The sequence below is a fragment of the Gopherus evgoodei genome, chromosome 2, assembly GCF_007399415.2.
Source record: "Gopherus evgoodei ecotype Sinaloan lineage chromosome 2, rGopEvg1_v1.p, whole genome shotgun sequence".
In the NCBI taxonomy this organism is placed as follows: domain Eukaryota; kingdom Metazoa; phylum Chordata; order Testudines; family Testudinidae; genus Gopherus; species Gopherus evgoodei.
The window spans coordinates 294,869,895-294,890,960 of record NC_044323.1 but is presented as its reverse complement, the minus strand read 5'-3'; the positions used below and the strand labels follow the sequence as shown (position 1 = coordinate 294,890,960).

General features: G+C 50.2%; 1 protein-coding gene across 2 annotated transcripts in view; it reads right to left on the bottom strand.

The window, feature by feature from the left end:
- ARHGAP39 (Rho GTPase activating protein 39) overlaps positions 1 to 16,217 on the bottom strand; it is a 402,448-nt gene extending 386,231 nt beyond the window's left edge. For both annotated transcript variants that reach the window (XM_030553957.1, XM_030553958.1), the window contains exon 1: positions 16,163 to 16,217. In XM_030553957.1, coding sequence (XP_030409817.1) covers positions 16,163 to 16,173 — 11 coding nt within the window. In that variant the 5' untranslated portion in view covers positions 16,174 to 16,217. The remainder of the gene's footprint in view (positions 1 to 16,162) is intronic.
- Between the last annotated feature and the right edge of the window lie 4,849 nt (positions 16,218 to 21,066).

Genomic DNA, 21,066 nt, shown 5'->3' with positions numbered 1-21,066 from the left:
AATCCAGCCAGACTGTCACGGTTTCAGGGTCACTGCACCTGTATTCCCCCTCCTTGGTCCAAGCATATCAGAGGTTACCTGTCAGTCTTATGGGACCCAACTAGGTCAAGACTTTACAACCCTTCTGCAAGGATTAGGCCCCCGCTGGGCAGAAGGTCATGTCCATTTGCTGGATCAGAAAGAAAGCACTAAGTCCATTTAAATTCAGGCTTTTTATGCCAAAAGTCCCTTCCTTTGTCTGTTGGTCTATGGAGAATGTAGCTGAGGTGAAAACATTATCTGAACTAGTATATGCGAACCTCTCCAGGAGGGGATGCCTCTCTGACAGAGGTTACAACCTGATCGATTTGTCTTAATGGCCACTCACTGTTTTTAGTTCCAATGGACCCCAATTATACTGCATAGGGTTGCAATATTTGTCACATTTCCCCACCCCCACTCTGCCAGAGGTTATACACAATACCAGCGCACCAAGGATATTGCACGAAAGTGCCATCTGTCATGTGGACTGTTGCTTACTTGCTTTAAAATCAACATGTGATAGCCGAGAGCAATTCTGTTGTCCTTTCATCTTAGTGGCTGGAGTAGAAAAAGATTCTATTTTACTGTGAATCACTCCCAGCAGAGAAGGGAAAAGTAGATCTGTCAGTTATCTAAACAAAGTTTTCTTGGGGAAAAAATAGTTGCTCCAGGCATTACTGCATGCAGTGATCACTAGTCAAAGCTTAGTGTCAAAGACACTTCTTTTCCTTCAAGACAGAGTAAATAAGCCTGGATATTTAGATTTTTAATTGGAAATTTTATAAAACCAGAACATATGCTTGAGTTGCTCCCTGGAGCAATTTTTTTTGTAATTAATTTATAGACCACACCCTATTCTCAAACAGATTTGAATGAAGAGATTGACACAAACCTTGCTCTAGCACTGAGTATCCGCACTATGATACAGATTACTCAAGGTGACATTAAGGAGATATTAGATATGCAAAACTAAAAAGGCTTCTAAATGAATGCAAGCTTGACGTATTCGTTTGCAGTTTTTCCCCTACAGCCTTGAAAGCAATACTGTTGGGAGCATGACAGATTCAACAGCATCACTTCAAAGGGTGCATGGGGAAATAGATCTAAAAGCTCCCAGCCGTCCGAAAAAACCCACAAATTCTATCTGAAGGGGAAAATCTCATGGAGACGACCCCCACGCCACCCTGTTGTTTTATAAGTCACTATTAATTAACACAGCTGTGTGTCATGAAATTAGTTCTTCCATCCTCATTTCAGCCTCCCTTCTCCTGACCAATTCTGATACACACCTGGAGAGGTGGGTTGGATAGGATATGCCACTAAAGGCAGATGGGCACATGATGTTTAGAAGGGAATAGGGAGCCTACTACAGCTGAGGGCACAAGAAAATCTTTTCAAACAGATTAAGGCAGAGAAATCTAGCTAGGCTTTTATATACCAGGCCTATTAGTACTGATATTTATTTCACTCGTCATGTAGAATGGGAAGTGGGGACACTTACCTCAGAAGCACCAAAAGGTGGATTTTAGTTTCATCTCAAGAAGGAATAAAGGAAAGGATTTCTAAAAGCTTGAGAAGATGAGAAAACCTGTCAACACTTCCCCTCACAATGCTGCCTTTCAGAATGGCTATCAAGATTCGTGACTAAAGGACAGGGGGCAAGAAACACTACTGGGCTTTCCACAAGGGGGACAAACTCCTGTGTACAGTGGAAATATTCCAGTACATAGCCCTGAGATCCAAGTTGCCTTCTCATTCCTGAAAGGAAGGCCAAGCCCTGAACCAATTCCAATGTGGAAGTGCCTAAATCCCTTGGAAGTTTGGCTGGGTTTTGTTGGAACTGAGGATCAGAAGTATAGATTAGTCAGCCCCACATATAAAAATAATAAAATTAAAAAAAAAAGTCAGTGGTACTCCTCTTGCAGCTTCCAGGCACCGCTTTCCATCACTCTTAGTTCTGGCCAGGACTTTAAGATCTTATATGACAACCAAGTAGCACAGGATGTATTTCGTCAGATGGTTGGAGAGCCAGAGAGACCCACAGGATCTGTTTGGGTCCAGCAGCCTCAGTAAGTGCCATCTTTTCTCCACTAAGATTAAACAAGCCACATGTGATCTTTGAGCCTGTTGGCCTGACAAAGATGTGTGTGCGCGTATACACACTTTACAAATCACTCAATTGCTCTGCATCTATCAAACACTGATTTTCTGCCTGATGTTTTTTCTGCTTGGAAACCTTTCTAAACATTTACAGCCACATTAAATATTACCAGAGTAATCAAACATTAATACATCAATGATTTTTACCTAGAGCAGTTGCAGTGGGCTTGTAATGGGGAATCTGATGAAAGCTCTGTGGCATACGTGCACTCAAAAGTAGGCATAAAAGGAAATTCACACGTGTAGCATATTTTATACCAGTATAAGTTACTCCTGGGGGAATTTTGCGCCATTATGTGTGCACAGAACTCATGTCCCCTGCCGATTTCTTTGCTTACCTGCAGAAAAATGACTGACAGGGAAGCAAAGGAAAGCTGCAAGAGCAGTCACACACCACTCCCTAGCAGCACAGGTACATTGTTTTAGACATCTGAACAGCTGGCAAAGAGATAGATCACTGTGGGGCTGGGGACACCCCGGCCAGTTGCTCCTGCCCTGAGCCAGGATCAGCTGCTAGTCCCAGCTGGGCTGGAGGCAGGAGAGAATGGGACGTCCTCTTCCCTGCAAACCTCCCCCAGCTGCAGAAAGCTCAGCATCCTCCCCTGCATCCTGTCCCCATCACTTCTCAGCTGCAGGGGGGGCGGGGAAATGGGTCATTGTCACAACTCCCCCATCCTTCCAATCCCCATGCAGCCAGACCTCCCATACCCCGACACCCCTGCCAAGCCTCACCCCATACACCCGGAAGCCCCTAGCACTCCAAACCCCACCCCACTGAACCTCAACCCCTGCACCTGGAGCCTCCTGCACCCAGACCCCCTGCCTCTGTACCCTCACCCCATCCAACTCCCTGCACTCAAACCCCAACCCTGACGAGTCCCACCTCCCTGCACCACCCTGAGCTGCCTATCCAGACACCCATGCCACTGACCCCCAAGTAGCTGCACCCAGACTCCCACCCCACCAAGCCCCACTTCCCCAGCACCCCGTCTCCCCCGCTGAGCCCCAGCCACATCACCTGGAAACCCCTGCAGAATCCCACTGCTCCTGCACCTGGAAACACTCCCCCCCCCCCATGAGCTTCTGTACCTCCAGATCCCCTGCACCTAGACCCCCCACTGAGCTGCCTGCACCCAGATTGTTCCACACAGAACCCTCTCTCTCCACACCTGGATTCCCCACACACTGAGTCCCTCTACACTTGGATCCTGCCTGGTTGAGTCTGCCTGTCCCACACCTGGTGCACCTGGCACAGAGGGGCAGGGCCCAGGGTGTTTATGGGGCAAGCCCAGGCCTTGTGTTGTGTCAGGGTGAGGTACAGCCTCATTGCTGAGTCCATGTCCCAGGGGTGGGGGGTGCTGCAGGGTGATCTCCCATCTTCGTACAGTCAGTGGCCTGTGCTCCCCACTGCCGTTCTGGAACCTCTGCATTTATTCAATGACAAAACTTGCAGGATTTTAAAATATTGTGCGCAGAATTTTTAATTTTTGGTGCAGAATTCTCTCAGGAGTAGTAAGTGATGAGGCTCAAAGCAGAATCATATAGCACACAGGAAGCTTGTATAATCAGCCAGGGGGATATATTAAATGGATATAGAGGTTGTGAAACTTTAGTGACATTAAACCTGGTACACGTGCCATATGCTCTGCTAGACTACCACGGGCTGTGATTTCAGAGTTCAGTAATTTAGGAGGATTGGGCCGGTCAGGATTTAGATGGAAAGCGAACAATATCTAAGATGCAACAGGAAGCGAGGCCAGCAATTTAATAGGTAGCACTCTTCCGTCTGAGTCTACATGTAACTCAATGTGCTGATGTTTTTCAGAGACAAAACCAGTTGCAGTCATTTGTCATTAGAGATTTTTCCCTCCCTAAGAGCAGCAAGTGTTCTAGACAAACTCTGATATGGGTAAATACAGTCTGACAACCTGAATTCTCCCATTTAAAATATAGCATTTTTGACTTCCCATCATAAACTCTGGTCTGGAGAAAAGGCTGCCATTTCCCCCCTGGAGACGGCTGCATTTTACTAGGTAAAGAACTTCACATGCTACCTGCCTACATCATATGAAGTACTTTCAAGCTTGCATGAGGTACTATAGAAGTCAATAAACTCACAGGGTTAGTAACATTTCTAGATGGTAAAGAGGTTGGATTTCCAAACATGTTGCCTGTTCAAGTTATTTACATTTGAGCAGAGCACAGAGCAAATAGATCAATAAAAATGCAATGAGGCAAAGAGAGAAAGTCACCATCTCACAAAAGGCAGACCAGAGACCACGTGCATCAGACAGCAGCAGAAGTGGACACAGATTCACGTTTGTTTTCTGTAAATGCTACACTGCAATGTTTCACTTTAACTTAAATGCAGAAGATTCCTCATAATGCTTAACAGTAGAGGTAAGGAAAAGTGATCTCATGGTCAAGGCCCAGGACAGTCTGAAGACTTGGGTTCTTCTATTTCTGGCCCTGCCATGTAATTCTTGTGTGACATTGGACAGGGTCATCCTCACTCTCTATTTTCCCCATGTATAAAATGGGAATAATAGTGACAGGAGTGTTGAGACTCTAAACGAACATTTGTAGAATGCACTGAGAGCCTCAGATGGAAGACACTAGAGAAGCACAAAGCATTAATAGTTACAAGAATTTACTGTTGGATAGAGATTTTTCTGAAATATCATATCCCTTTGTCTCCTACTGACAGAAGGGGAATTTTATGTGTTGTGCCCTCATAAGAAAGAGGAGGGCAGCCTGTGGGCACTGCACAGTTATAAACATAACAGGTTAGCCACCCTTACACCAATCAGTTCAAACAACTGTACACAATAACTATTAATTCTGAGGGGGGAAGGGGAAGAGAAAGGGGGTGGGGAGAGAAGACAGACAGCTACCTTTCCCTCTACGGAGCATTAATATCCAGATATCATTTTGCTGTCTTTTCACTTAACCCCCATGTCCTCAATAAGTTCTCTCTCTCTACTGCCAAACGTATTTGAAAATCTGCAATGATGAGTTAATGATTCAGAAGTCAAGAAATAGCTCTGCTCTGTACCAGAAATATAACTACCAATCAGTGTTCAATTCAAGAACAAAATTTTCTGGATCACGCTATGTGTAAAATACAATAAGCAAAGGCTTCTCATTCTGACAGTCTATTTCAGGCTTCATTTGACACAAGTTTTATGAAATGTTAACCAATAGTCAAAACTGATACATTTCTCATTTTAAAAGAAGTAGTTGTGCCATTTGGCTTACTGTACCTTATAGTTAATGAGCCCACATTGCTTGTTTGCTTCTACTGATTTTTTTAAAGCTAAATATCAACAAAATGTTCATATAGAGTGTATAGACAGGTTTCAGAGTGGCAGCCATGTAGTCTGTATCAGCAAAAACAATGAGGAGCCCTTGTGGCACCTTAGAGACTAACAAATTTATTTGGGCTAAAACCCACTTCATCAGATGCATAGTGTATAGACAGGAGAGCCAGTCCCCTGTTGTGTGGCTGAGAGTGTATTGTAAAGCAGGAGGAATTTAGGTCCTTAAGGAACCAGAGCACCTGCTGGGATGGAAGCCTGCCTGCTCAGGATAACATCCTCTTGAGTAAGGGTGGCTCTTTGGGAGGGCTAGGAAGAGGCTTGAATATAGGAGACCAAGGGCCTCCAGGTTAGATATCCCAGGGGGAGGGGGGTTTACTATCCACTAGGCCAACTAGCAGCTGCTATCCAAGAGTAGTGTCCCTAACTGTGCTACATCAATAGAAGAAGACAAGAGCGTATAGCACTGCATACACAGAATGCATTCAACATAGTGAGGTTAGAAAAGTGAGTCAGATTTAGTTGGCTGAATCTAGCATCTGCAAAGGTGTTACAAGCCCACAGGGATAGGTGGCCTTGGAGTTAGCCATCAAGGGAAGGGGACTGTCCCGAGACTAAGGCTCTCTTTACACTGCAGACTTTACAGTGGCACAGGTGTATAGTACGCAATGTAGCTGCTCTGCACCTGCAGCAAAAGGCTCTCCTGCCAACAAAATAAAACCACCCCCAACGAGGGGTGGTCGCGCTGTCCACACCGGCAAAACTTTTGTCTGTCAGGGGCGTGTTTTTTTCACACCCTCAACCGACAAAAGTTTTACTGATGAAAGTGCCATGTAGACATAACCTAACTGTTCAGAAAATCCACAGCCAGCCAGGAAAAGCAAATGACTCTGAAAGCAGGGAAGGTGTTGAATTATTAGGCAAGAGCATTTTCTGAAGGGGAAGCCAAGGTGCCAGCAAGGGGGACGTGCTAACAAACACAGCAGTTGCTGCTACCATGTGTTTCTCATGGAGTTAGCAATACAGTGCTGCAGTTTTCTCATTGCTCAGCTGAAGCAGACGGGGGGGAAAGGTAGAACTCTGGGAAAGCGAGTGTTAGAAGTTGTACAAGTGCACTCAAAAAGGAACAACTAATTTAAAGGGCAGGGTGAACATGCTGCCTGGAAAATACTCAAGTGGTTCCACTTAGCACCTAGAGTAGATTTATCCCAGGTGCCAAGAAAGCAAGTAGGGGATTAAAAATAGCCATCCTGGATTAGCAGCAAAATGAAGAGTATTACAGCAGAAATCTTTTAAGAGATGGAAGAGGAAAAGGAGAAGTCAAAGTTCAATGAGTTATCTAGAGCATGTAAGGTAATAATCACTGAAGCATGTCCAAATAAATAGGTTATAAGAATGCATAGGATGAAGGATATAATCACTATCATTGTACCGTGATTTTAAGCATAAAATCTTACACTCCAATTAATCATCATGCCCCAATGATTCATAACCATTGCCCAGAATATCAGTAGAGCCGCACGGGAACTGGCAACCCCACTAACATATATATATGTTTTACACCTGGGATCAGCCCAGACACTTGAAAATTTTATGTTCTGCTGTTTTCAAAATATCACACACCACCATGTTATTAAATCATCTTAAAATTTGAGGGGTACCCTCCATTGCAGAAAGGAGTGGGTATAACCCAACAAGTGTGCAGTCTTACTGTTGGTAAAATCACGGAGACTATCATAAATAGATTGACAGAATGGGTTATCAAAACCTGCATGATCGGACATAAAATAAATCATCCCAAACCAAGCTACTTGCTGATGAAGACATCACATGTATTCCACCTACACTATAATTTAAACTTGTGACAAAAATCCCGACAGAGGCCAAAACTTCTGAACAAGGATGCTAAAAAGTAAAACCCTTAATCAGGACTGAAGTTTCCCTTCTTAGGCATGCTGGTATGGAAATTCCTGGCACGAATTTTTAGGTTGGTCAGCCTGAACATAGATATGCAAACTGGACAGATGATCATAAACACAGATCATTGTAAATATTAACGGCTCTGAATGGAGAGAATTCACCAGTGTCTGGAGCTGAGGATGTTGCTCTTCATTTGGTCAGCTGTCTAAAGTAGGAATGCGCCCGTGGAATGAGTACACTAATCCTTGCACTATTCTATCACCAAGAATTTCAAAGAGTCAAATATTTACTTAATTCTCTGCATCCTGCTAAGGTGGGCAGGGCTCATTATACCAATTTCTCACTGTAAAATGGGTATCACAGAGAGTTTAAATGATTTGTCCAAGGCCAGAGTAAGTCAGTGACAAGAGGACAGAACCTAGGAATCTCAATTCGCTGATTGAGCTGCTCCCAAATTTGTGATAGACAACAAGTGGGAAACAACACTGATACCTTCAAAAAGATTTAAACACGTGAGAATCATACAAGTTAGAGATGGAAGACAACATCAGTAATGGGTCATGGTAGCCCATCTCCCCAAGGAAGGGCGGAATTGTTCCATGTTGAACATTTTCTAGTCTAAATGTGAATGTTCCAGTACATGGGTCTTCCATCACTTCTCTAGAGGAACAATTTCGCAGCCAAATAGTTCTCATTGTCAGGATATTCCTTCCTGACAGGTACCCTAGATTTCCCTTTTCTTATTAGGGGTCCCAAAAGCATCAGGGGAATGTGTGTGACAACCTATGACAGGGCTGATGGATTCTAGCAGGAGCAAATATACATGGATATATTGTGGAACTAAGAGTCAGAAGGCAAATCCTGCATCAGAGAGGCTCTATAAAAAGGGGAGTTGCATACCACTCCTGGGGACCAATCTAAAGTTCTCATCCCGGTTTGGTCATCTTACTTTGCCATGGAGAGGACACAGTGAAGGGCTTTTAAATAAGCTATGGAAGATCCTTGGCTTTAATGTTACAAAGAACATCTTAGGTTTGTAGAATTGGGAGAGGGACTGACACATCCTAATTATGGGAGTTCACCAACATATGGAAGGCTCTATTCAAGTTAAGATGCAAAAGGACACAAGGGATATAAAGGTGTCTGTAGCTATACTCCATGGTATGCTGATACTCAGCTCAAACTCTTCTCATCAGACCCAGACATCCTTCACCAACCTCTTGGTGTTTGGGAGAGCTCAGACTTAAATGTAAGCAAGCTGGTTGAAGTTGAGTGACAAGGAAAGGCATAATAAAATAAGGTAATCAGTTTCGCCATTATCAACATGCCCCATAATGTTGGGGTCTTAGATGCCTCATTACTTCTATATTGCCAGCTTCATCGGTGGCCAGATATACCTCATCCACAGCCATGAATCCTCCTAAGGCTGGCCAAGACTACACTCTTTTGCCTCCTTTACTTCTAGATTTAACCATTGTAACAGGGTCAATCTGGAATTAACCAAGAAAGCCACTTAGCGGTTACAGCTATAGCAGGAAGCAGCTGCCCTCCTGAATGGAACAAGAGAAAACATACACCACATCCATGCTTAGCAACCTGCACTGGCAGACAGATGAAATTCAAGGTGTTGGTCACTATCCACAAATCCTTTAGTGGCCTAGGGCCTCCACTTACTTTAAAGACCAGCCTCTCCATCTCTGACCCAACCCTGTACAGATCACTCAAACTCATCGTTCCAATAGTAAGGCTGCTAGTAGCCAAAAGCAGGATGTTCTCAATAAAGCACTTGCACCCAACAGAAACACATTTAGCCATATCCTGCTGCATCTCTTTACCCAAATTTTATCTGTTTATGAGCTATGAAATTCTGGGCTCTTAGCCAGCTGGCCTCACCTCCTTCAAAGCTGCAAGTTACACGAGACTGGCATTTTTGCTTCTTTTATTTAGAATTATTTATTACCATATTTAAGCCACAGAGCACACCCAGAGGCCACAGCCACTCTATAGATACAGGTAACTAACGTGAACACTACTAAGAGCGTACCTCGTGCACCTCTACATAAGCAACATCAGTTCTATCAAAAGAACCACCACTCTGCTCCCCTCCCTCTAAGACAGTCCCCAAACCGGATCAACCTCATTAGTGGCCTTCTGCTCTTAGGGCTGCTCTCTTCACACAGCTCGTCCACTAATGAGAAGAAATAAGGCTTTCAGGGAGACTAGATCTAGGCTCATCTGATCACCAGCGGCAGCAAATTCCATAGGCAAGGAAATGCTGCCCACAGTGTTGGGTACTGAAACAAGGTCAGAAATCAGAGGGCCTTCCTCTGCCAGCTTCCCTCTCCCAAATGACACATATTTAGGATTTTCTGCCCCAGGAGGTGCTGGAAGAATCTACTTCATTGGGTTCCAAGAAAAAAAACATCTAACAGTTCCATCCCAGTGTCTAAATGGGATTAGGTGCACTAGCCGCAGCGACTGAGGTTCACTAGCACTGACTTTAAACAAAGCCAAGGAATTTCCCTCCAGCACACATTGGCCGAGACCCGCAGCAAGGAGTCTGCTCTCCTCCAGGGCACAGTCCGAGTGAGACTATTAGGTTCACATGGCCATATCCCATACAATTGCTTCACTGTGATTGAGGGAGGGTAACCTTGATCCCAATCTCCTGCATCCATTATTTATGGTTCACTTACAGCATAGTTAATAGCGCAGAAGAAATAAGCAATTTCATCAATTAAAATCAATGATGTAACAAAACCGTAACATCCCAATAACGGTACTACAAAAAAGCATTCAGCGTAAGAACAGATCTAGTTTAGCCTGCCAGCACAGTCCAGCCACTGCATGAATCTTATAGATAGCAGGTCACACCCATGAATGCTATACTGCAAGAAACTGTCTCTCTCCATATTAAAAAAACCCACAGCTGGACATTTCTAAAATTAAGCCAAATTATTCAAGTGCAAGGGTGTTGATTCCTCCTCACGTCAAAGAAATTAGCACTCATAGCAACAGTGCAAATGAAGGCAGCAGATTTTCAGTGAAGTGCAATCACACTGTTTTTAATGAATGTGCAGCTATATTAGTGTTTAGTGCAACTACTATCTGGGCACATGCTACCATGAGAAGGCACAGTCAATGGTGCACAAAAAAATGCAGAGACAGCACCACACCTGGTGGGCTGATGGCACGGAATCACAGTACCACACCTTATTTACTACTGGGCCAGATGTAAACACAGTGACAGGCATAGCTTCATTCAAGCCACCTGCTGCTTTCATGCTCCTAGGACCTTCTATAATGAATTCCCCTTAATGGCTTTTCTAAAAGCCACCCAAGCTGTTTGCCAGATGAGGTGTAGGAGCATGGCAGCTGTGGGTTTTTCTGCAGAGGTCACCTGAGGGTTGATTAAACTGGTATAATACGGGGGGGGGGGAATCCTGCAGTTTTTGCAGCTCAAGAATGCAGGGCTCAGAAAGCAGTAGAAGAAGTAGCAGTAGCAACACAGCTGAGCAGCATACAGTAGAGAGAAAGACAGAGGATTGCAAGTGCTACACATGTAAAATAAATAAAACCCATTCCAGCACAAACAACTCATTCCCCTTATGCACACGCCCCACCCCATACCAACATACACCCCCAGCACATCCCACTGCAGCCCTGTAATCCACACACCCTTTATCACAATACCACTGAATACACCCTATAATATGAAGAGTTTGAACCATACAATCCCCCTTTCCCTATATCCTCACACCCCCCATAATAATCAGCACTTCATGGACATCCCTACCCCCGCACACACATCCTAGACTACACTCACTATACCCTGCACACACCCATGTGCATCCCTACCCCATATCAGTGTGCAGCCGGCGAACATCCAACCCTTACGCCCTTCTCACTTGCCACATATACATACCCCCAACCCCAGCCCACCCTCTTTTGCACTTGGTGCTTCACCCTAGTCCGCACATCCCATACTACCCTACATCCTCATAAACCCCTGTTCAGATACCCCCAGCAACCCTTGCCCACAGTATGTCGGACACCCACACCCCACAGCAGGGGGGGCATTAAAACCCAACACCACTAGCACAGACACACACCCCCCAAAGAACCCCAACCCAGCAGAGGGGAGGGGGATGCAGTGGAGCTATGAGGGAGGGTTTTGGCAGGGAGGGGCACAGTGGGGGTAGGGCTATGAGGTGGGGGACACGGTAGGGGTGGGGCTGTAAGGGGAGAGGACACAGACCCCAGCCCAGCAGTGGGGAGGGGGACACGGTGAGGGTGGGACAGTGAGGGGGGGTCTGAGAGAAGAAGGGGATGCTGAGGCTGTGAGGGGGCCTTTAGACCCTAGCCCAGAAGGGGGAGGATGCTGTGGCAGTGCAGCTGTGAGGGGGGGGTCTGAGAGAAAGGGGATGCTGGGGGTGGAGTTGTGATGGGGGGGTCTCAGAGGAAAAGGGGATGCAGGGGGTGGGGCTGTGAGGGGGGCACATAGACCCCAGCCCAGCAGGGGGAGGACATGCTGGGGGTGGGGCGGTGGGGGGGGGGTCTGAGAGAAGTAGGGGATGCTGCGGGTGGGGGTCTGAGTGAAGAAGGGGATGCTAGGGTGGGGCTGTGGGGGGGGCTGTGATGGGGGAGTCTGAGTGAAGAAGGGGATGCTGCGGGTGGGGCGGGGTCCGAGAGAAAAAGGGGATGCTGCGGGTGGGGCAGTAGGGGGGGGTCCAAGAGAAGAAGGGGATGCTGGGTTGGGGCTGTGGGGGGGCAGTGATGGGGTGTCCAAGAGAAGAAGCGGATGCTGGGGGTGGGGCTGTGAGGGGGGCTCTGAGAGAAACGGAGGCTCTGAGGGGGCAGTGATGGGGGATCCTGCGGGTTGGGGTCCAAGAGAAGGGGATGTTGGGGGTGGGGGTCTGGGGGAGCTCTGACAGCAGAAGGTAGTGTTGGGGTGGGGGTCTGGGGGGGCTCTGACAGAAGAGGCGGATCCTGCGGGTGGGGCTGCGAGGGGGCAGTGATGGGGGATCCTGCGGGTGGGGCTGCGAGGGGGCAGTGATGGGGGCTCTGACAGAAGAGGCGGATCCTGCGGGTGGGGCTGCGAGGGGGCAGTGATGGGGGATCCTGCGGGTGGGGCTGCGAGGGGGCAGTGATGGGGGCTCTGACAGAAGAAGGGGATGTTGGGGGTGGGGCTGCGAGGGGGCAGTGATGGGGGCTCTGACAGCAGAAGGGGGTGTTGGGGGTGGGGGTCAGGGGGGCAGTGATGGGGAACCTGCGGGTGGGGCTGCGAGGGGGCAGAAGACAGAAGAAGGGGATGTTGGGGGTGGGGTTCTGGGGGGGTCTCTGACAGAAGAAGGGGATGTTGTGGGTGGGGCTGTGAGGGGGCAGTGATGGCGGCTCTGACAGCAAAAAGGGATGTTGGGGTGGGGGTCGGGGGGGCTCTGACAGCAGAAGGGGATCCTGTGGGTGGGGCTGCGAGGGGGCAGTGATGGGGGAACCTGCGGGTGGGGCTGCGAGGGGGCAGAAGACAGAAGAAGGGGATGTTGGGGGTGAGGGTCTGGGGGGGTCTCTGACAGAAAAAGGGGATGTTGGGGGTGGGGCTGCGAGGGGGCCGTGATGGGGGAACCTGCAGGTGGGGCTGCGAGGGGTCAGAAGACAGCAGAAGGGGGTGTTGGGGTGAGGGTCGGGGGGGTCTCTGACAGAAAAAGGGGATGTTGGGGGTGGGGCTGCGAGGGGGCAGTGATGGGGGCTCTGACAGCAGAAGGGGGTGTTGGGGGTGGGGCTGCGAGGGGGCAGTGATGGGGGCTCTGACAGCAGAAGGGGGTGTTGGGGGTGGGGGTCAGGGGGGCTCTGACAGAAGAGGCAGATCCTGCGGGTGGGGCTGCGAGGGGGCAGTGATGGGGGCTCTGACAGCAGAAGGGGGTGTTGGGGGTGGGGGTCAGGGGGGCTCTGACAGAAGAGGCGGATCCTGCGGGTGGGGCTGCGAGGGGGCAGTGATGGGGGCTCTGACAGCAGAAGGGGGTGTTGGGGGTGGGGGTCGGGGGCTCTGACAGAAGAGGCGGATCCTGCGGGTGGGGCTGCGAGGGGGCAGAAGACAGAAGAAGGGGATGTTGGGGGTGGGGCTGCGAGGGGGCAGTGATGGGGGAACCTGCAGGTGGGGCTGCGAGGGGTCAGAAGACAGCAGAAGGGGGTGTTGGGGTGGGGGTCGGGGGGGGGCTCTGACAGAAGAAGGGGATGTTGGGGGTGGGGCTGCGAGGGGGCAGTGATGGGGGCTCTGACAGCAGAAGGGGGTGTTGGGGGTGGGGCTGCGAGGGGGCAGTGATGGGGGCTCTGACAGCAGAAGGGGGTGTTGGGGGTGGGGGTCAGGGGGGCTCTGACAGAAGAGGCAGATCCTGCGGGTGGGGCTGCGAGGGGGCAGTGATGGGGGCTCTGACAGCAGAAGGGGGTGTTGGGGGTGGGGGTCAGGGGGGCTCTGACAGAAGAGGCGGATCCTGCGGGTGGGGCTGCGAGGGGGCAGAAGACAGAAGAAGGGGATGTTGGGGGTGGGGCTGCGAGGGGGCAGTGATGGGGGCTCTGACAGCAGAAGGGGGTGTTGGGGTGGGGTTCGGGGGGGCTCTGACAGAAGAAGGGGATGTTGGGGGTGGGGCTGCGAGGGGGCAGTGATGGGGGAACCTGCAGGTGGGGCTGCGAGGGGTCAGAAGACAGCAGAAGGGGGTGTTGGGGTGAGGGTCGGGGGGGGTCTCTGACAGAAGAAGGGGATGTTGGGGGTGGGGCTGCGAGGGGGCAGTGATGGGGGCTCTGACAGAAGAAGGGGATGTTGGGGGTGGGGCTGCGAGGGGGCAGTGATGGGGGCTCTGACAGCAGAAGGGGGTGTTGGGGGTGGGGGTCAGGGGGGCTCTGACAGAAGAGGCAGATCCTGCGGGTGGGGCTGCGAGGGGACAGTGATGGGGGCTCTGACAGCAGAAGGGGATGTTGGGGGTGGGGTTCGGGGGGGGGGCTCTGACAGAAGAGGCGGATCCTGCGGGTGGGGCTGCGAGGGGGCAGTGATGGGGGCTCTGACAGCAGAAGGGGGTGTTGGGGGGGGGGGTCGGGGGCTCTGACAGAAGAGGCGGATCCTGCGGGTGGGGCTGCGAGGGGGCAGAAGACAGAAGAAGGGGATGTTGGGGGTGGGGCTGCGAGGGGGCAGTGATGGGGGAACCTGCAGGTGGGGCTGCGAGGGGTCAGAAGACAGCAGAAGGGGGTGTTGGGGTGAGGGTCGGGGGGGGTCTCTGACAGAAGAAGGGGATGTTGGGGGGTGGGGCTGCGAGGGGGCAGTGATGGGGGCTCTGACAGCAGAAGGGGGTGTTGGGGGTGGGGCTGCGAGGGGGCAGTGATGGGGGCTCTGACAGCAGAAGGGGGTGTTGGGGGTGGGGGTCAGGGGGGCTCTGACAGAAGAGGCAGATCCTGCGGGTGGGGCTGCGAGGGGGCAGTGATGGGGGCTCTGACAGCAGAAGGGGGTGTTGGGGGTGGGGGTCAGGGGGGCTCTGACAGAAGAGGCGGATCCTGCGGGTGGGGCTGCGAGGGGGCAGTGATGGGGGCTCTGACAGCAGAAGGGGGTGTTGGGGGTGGGGGTCGGGGGCTCTGACAGAAGAGGCGGATCCTGCGGGTGGGGCTGCGAGGGGGCAGAAGACAGAAGAAGGGGATGTTGGGGGTGGGGCTGCGAGGGGGGCAGTGATGGGGGAACCTGCAGGTGGGGCTGCGAGGGGTCAGAAGACAGCAGAAGGGGGTGTTGGGGTGAGGGTCGGGGGGGGTCTCTGACAGAAGAAGGGGATGTTGGGGGTGGGGCTGCGAGGGGGCAGTGATGGGGGCTCTGACAGCAGAAGGGGGTGTTGGGGGTGGGGCTGCGAGGGGGCAGTGATGGGGGCTCTGACAGCAGAAGGGGGTGTTGGGGGTGGGGGTCAGGGGGGCTCTGACAGAAGAGGCAGATCCTGCGGGTGGGGCTGCGAGGGGGCAGTGATGGGGGCTCTGACAGCAGAAGGGGGTGTTGGGGGTGGGGGTCGGGGGGGCTCTGACAGAAGAGGCGGATCCTGCGGGTGGGGCTGCGAGGGGGCAGAAGACAGAAGAAGGGGATGTTGGGGGTGGGGCTGCGAGGGGGCAGTGATGGGGGCTCTGACAGCAGAAGGGGGTGTGGGGGTGGGGTTCGGGGGGGCTCTGACAGAAGAAGGGGATGTTGGGGGTGGGGCTGCGAGGGGGCAGTGATGGGGGAACCTGCAGGTGGGGCTGCGAGGGGTCAGAAGACAGCAGAAGGGGGTGTTGGGGTGAGGGTCGGGGGGGTCTCTGACAGAAAAAGGGGATGTTGGGGGTGGGGCTGCGAGGGGGCAGTGATGGGGGCTCTGACAGCAGAAGGGGGTGGGGGTCGGGGGGGCTCTGACAGAAGAAGGGGATGTTGGGGGTGGGGCTGCGAGGGGGCAGTGATGGGGGCTCTGACAGCAGAAGGGGGTGTTGGGGTGGGGTTCGGGGGGGCTCTGACAGAAGAAGGGGATGTTGGGGGTGGGGCTGCGAGGGGGCAGTGATGGGGGCTCTGACAGCAGAAGGGGGTGTTGGGGGTGGGGGTCGGGGGGTCTGACAGAAGAGGCGGATGCCGCGGTGGGGCTGCGCGGGGCACACGCACACGGACACGCACACGGACCCAGCCCAGCGGCGCGGAGCGGCAGGCGCTGGCTGCGCGGGGGGAACAGGTGCCGCGGGGGGGGGGGGCCCGCACCTACCTCTCCGCCATCTTCCCCGGCGGCTCGCTAGCGCGCGGCAGGCTGGGTGCGCAGAGCGGCGGCCCCCGCCCGCCAGCCCATGGCCCCAGCGGCTCCGGCTCCCGACACCGACTGAGGCTCCGGCTCCGGCTGCAGCCCCGCCGCGTCCCCCCGTCACCATCGACAACCTGACCTCACCCCGCCGCAGCCAACCAGGCGCCGCCGGGGGCGGAGCCTGCGGGCCAAGCCCCGCCTCCCGCCCTGGTGCTCATGGGAGGTGTAGTTCCTGCCCGGGGAAGCTACAGCCCACCTGTGAGCAACAACTGGGCCCAGTTCCTAGCACTCACCTGTAACTCTGCCTGTTCCAATCTATTTCTGTTCTAGAATTTCCTAGAATCTGCCCATTTCTGCCAGCCCCCCTACCAGGGGTGCTGGAGTCAGGGCCGGTGCTTCCATTTAGGCAACCGGGCGCCAGGATTTGGGAGGGCTGCAGACTGCTCCAGTGGACCTCCTGCAGGCGTGCCTGCTGGTCCCGCGGCTCCGGTGGAGCATCCGCAGGCACGCCTGCGGCAGGTCCACTGGAGCCGCAGGACCAGTGGACCATCCACCGGGATGCCTGCGACAGGTCCACCAGAGCCACGGGACCGGCGAGCTGGCCCTGCACATAGGACGCCAAAAACCCTCGTGCCGCTTCTGGCTGCAGTAGGATGGCCAGGTGAGATGAAGAAAATATCGGGACATGTGGGATGAGGGGGGGGGGTCCGCCGGCAGAGCAAAAAATGAAAAACAAAGCCAAGTGCTGCCAGCGGAATGAAATATCGGGACAAATTGCATCCCGACCAAAGATCAGTCGGGACGCGAGACAATCACCCAAATATTGGGACTATCCTGATTTTATTGGGATGTCTGGTCACCCTCAGCTGGAACAAGGTAGGGGTGCTGAGAGCCATTGAACCAAACTGTAAACCTTGGATATGATGGAAACCACTTCAAGCCAAGGGGTGCGCCTGCACCCCCAGCACCCCTAGCTACAGCACCTAGGCCCCCTACTCACATTCCATCCCATGAAATCTTATGCTCAAATAACGTGCCACAAGTACTCCTGTTCCATCCTCTGTATTTTAATCACCTGGGAGATCCACATTCAGGAAGTGGGGCCTATTGTGCTAGGTGCTGTACAACCAAAATGGGTGACATTGAAGGGCCTGTCATATGCAGGTTGTCAGACCAAATGATCTCTTGGTTTCTTCTGGTCTTAAATCTCTGAATCTATAAACAAAAAGACAGTCCCAGCATTGGAACATTTACAGTTCGAATAACTCTAGTATATAATCACTCCCATTTAATTTTACCTTACGCAATCTAGTTGTTTATAATCCATTTCATACTTACTGGCAGAGGATTATTTTGAATTGTGCTGCTGCACTTGAGATGTATTTTTAAATTATGTTAAAGGTACATGGTGCCTACAGGATAGGGGTTTTAGGATTTCTGTAATGCAATCCTTTATTCTTATTTTAACTATACAGTAGGATTTAGAAGCTTCACTTGAGATCAGACCCCATTGTGCTAGGCACTGTATACAAAACTTTGCATCAGTCTTCATGGCTGAGGATGTGAGGGAGATTCACAAACCTGAGCCATTCTTTTTAGCTGGCAAAACTGAGGAACTGTCCCAGATTGAGGTGTTATTAGAAGAGGTTTTGGAACAAATTGATAAACTAAACAGTAATAAGTCACCAGGACCAGACAGTATTCATCCAAGAATTCTGAAGGAACTCAAATGTGAAATTTCTGAACTACTAATTGTGGTATATAATCTATCATTTAAACCATCTTATGTATCAGATGACAGGAGGATAGCTAATGTGAGGTCAATTTTTACAAAAGGTTCCAGAGGAGATCCTGGCAATTACAGGCTAACTAACTACAGTACCAGCCATGAAACCATAATAAAGAACAGAATTGTCAGACACATAGATGAACATGATTTGTTGAGGAAGAGTAAATGTGGTTTTTGTAAAGGGAAATCATACTTCGCAAATCTATTAGAATTCTTTGAGGGGGTCAGCAAACAGGTGGACAAGGGTGATCCAGTGAATATAGTGTCCTTACATTTTCAGAAAGCCTTTGACAAGGTCTCTCACCAAAGGCTATTAAGCAAAGAAAGCTGTCATGGGATAATAGGGAAGGTCACCCTCATGGATCAGTAGCTGGTTAAAAGATAGGAAACAAAGGGTAGGAATAAATGGTCAGTTTTCAGAATGGAAAGAAGTAAATAGTGGTGTCCCCCAGGGGTCTTTACTGGGGCTAGTACTATTCAACATATTCATAAATTATCTGGAAAAAGGGCTAAACAGTGAAGTGGTAAAATTTGTAGATGATAAAAAATTACTCAAGATAGTTAAGTCCAAACCAGACTGCAAAGAGTTACAAAGGAATCTCACAAAACTGGGTGACCACCGGGCAACAAAACAGCAGATGAAATTCAATGTTGATAAATGCAAAGTAATGCACATTGGAAAGCATAATCCCAACTATACATATAAAATGACGGGATCTAAATTAGCTGTTACCACTCAAGAAAGAGATCTTGGAGCCATTGTGGATAGTTCTCTGAAAACATCCACTAAATATGCAGCGGCAGTCAAAAACGTTAACAGAATGTTGGGAATCATCAAGAAAGGGATAGATAATAAGACAGAAAATATCATGTTCCTTCTACATAAATCCATGCTACACTCACATCTTGAATACAGTGTGCAGATGTGGTTGCCCTATCTCAAAAAAGATATATTGGAATTGGAAAAGGTACAGAAAAGGGCAACAAAAATTACTAGAGGATGGAATAGCTTCCATCTGAGGAGAGATTAATAAAACTGGGACTTTTCAGCTTAGAAAAGAGACGACTAAGGGGGGGATATGATAGAGGTTTATAAAATCATGACTAGTTTTGAGAAGGTAAATAAGGAAGTGTTATTTACTCCTCATAACAGAAGAAAAAGAGGTCACTAAATGAAATTAATAGGCAGCAGGTAAAAACAAAGAAAAGGAAGTATTTTTTCACACAACGCACAGTGAACCTGTGGAACTCTTTGCCAGAGGATGTTGTGAAGGCCAAGACTATAACAGGGTTCAAAACAGACCTAGATAAAATCATGGAGTAAAGGTCCATTAATAGCTATTAGCCAGAATGTGCAGAGATGGTGTCCCTAGACTCTGTTTTCCAGAAGCTGGTATGGTTGCCAGTCCTCCAGCATTGTCCTGGAGTCTCCAGGAATTAAAGATTAATATTCCATTAAATATTATGTCATGTGATGAAACCTCCAGGAATATGTCCAGCCAGAACTGGCAACCCTAGAAGCTGGGAATGGGCAACTGGGGGATGGATCACTTGATGAATACCTGTTCTGTTAATTATCTCTGAAGCACCTGGCGTTGGCCACTGTCTGAAGACAGGATACTGGCTAAATGGACTTTTGGTCAGACCCAGTATGGCCGTTCTTATGTTCTTATGTAAAGCAGTCTCTGATCTGATGGTTCTACAGTCTACACAAGACAGATAAGAGATAGTATAAAGACACAAAGTTACTTGCACAAAATCACAGTTGCAGAGCCATGAACAGAACCTATGTCTCCTGATGCCCAGTCCAGGGCCAGCTCCAAGCACCAGCCCAGCAAGCAGGTGCTTGGGGCAGCCACCGGGAAGGGGCGGCACATCCGGCTCTTTGGCAGCAATTAGGCAGCGGGTCCCTCACTCCCTCTCGAAGCAAAGGACCCGCTGCCGAATTGCCACCAAAGACTGAAGCGGCGGCGGTAGAGCTGATCGTGATCGCGGCTTTTTTTGGTGGGGCCGGAAAAAAACCTGGAGCCGGCCCTGGCCCAATCCAACATGCTAGCTGATAGATCACCCTGTAATCTGTTAAATTTCTTATCAAATGAGTTCTAGATATTATCTACAACAGTGTTTCCCAAACTTGGGACACCGTTTGTGTGGGAAAGCCCTTGGCAGGCCAGGTCAGTTTGTGTACCTGCTGCATCTGCAGGTCCGGCTGATCGCGACTCCCAATGGCCGCAGTTCACTGCTCCAGGCCAATGGGGGCTTCTGGAAGCAGTGGCCAGTACGTCCCTTGGCCTGCGTCACTTCCCGCAGCTCCCATTGGCCTGGAGCAGCAAACCGCAGCCAGTAGGAGCAGCGATTGGCCAGACTTGCAGTTGCAGCAGGTAAACAAACCGGCCCGGCCCTCCAGGGGCTTTCCCTACACAAGCGGCGTCCCAAGTTTGGGAAACACCGATCTACAACATAGCTAAACAATTTAACCTATTATCTTTAATCAATCTAGTTTTGTCTAATCCAGTATACTTTTTATCTACTATTTACAGTCTATTTTATCTAGTGTATTTCTCATTTATTGTTTTTATTATTGAGAATGTCAGTCTGTATTATTAATATTGATCATGAATATTTTATGTTTCAAGTGCATTCATCCCCAAACCTCCAAAAATACATCACAAATTACACATATGCAGAACCACTGAAACACAGCCATCTCTGGGCATAGGGCTTCAGCCAACTGACACAGCACGTACCGCACACTGAGTGCTAAATTATTACATTTACTATTAATATTAAATTGCAATCTCCTTGGGGCAGAAATCAATTTTCTATGGCCCTTCTGCAGATACATATACTCCTGACTAGATGCATGTGATTAGTCCCACTGAATACACCGGAAATATCTGTCTGATTGGATTTCAGTGGTAGCCGTGTTAGTCTGTATCAGCAAAAACAACGAGGAACCCTGGTGGCACCTTAGAGCAGGGCCACCCAGAGGATTCAGGGGGCCTGGGGCAAAGCGGGGGAGTGGACATAAAAAAAGGTGCCACCCACTGCAGCGCTTGTACTCACCGGGAGGCGCTCCGAG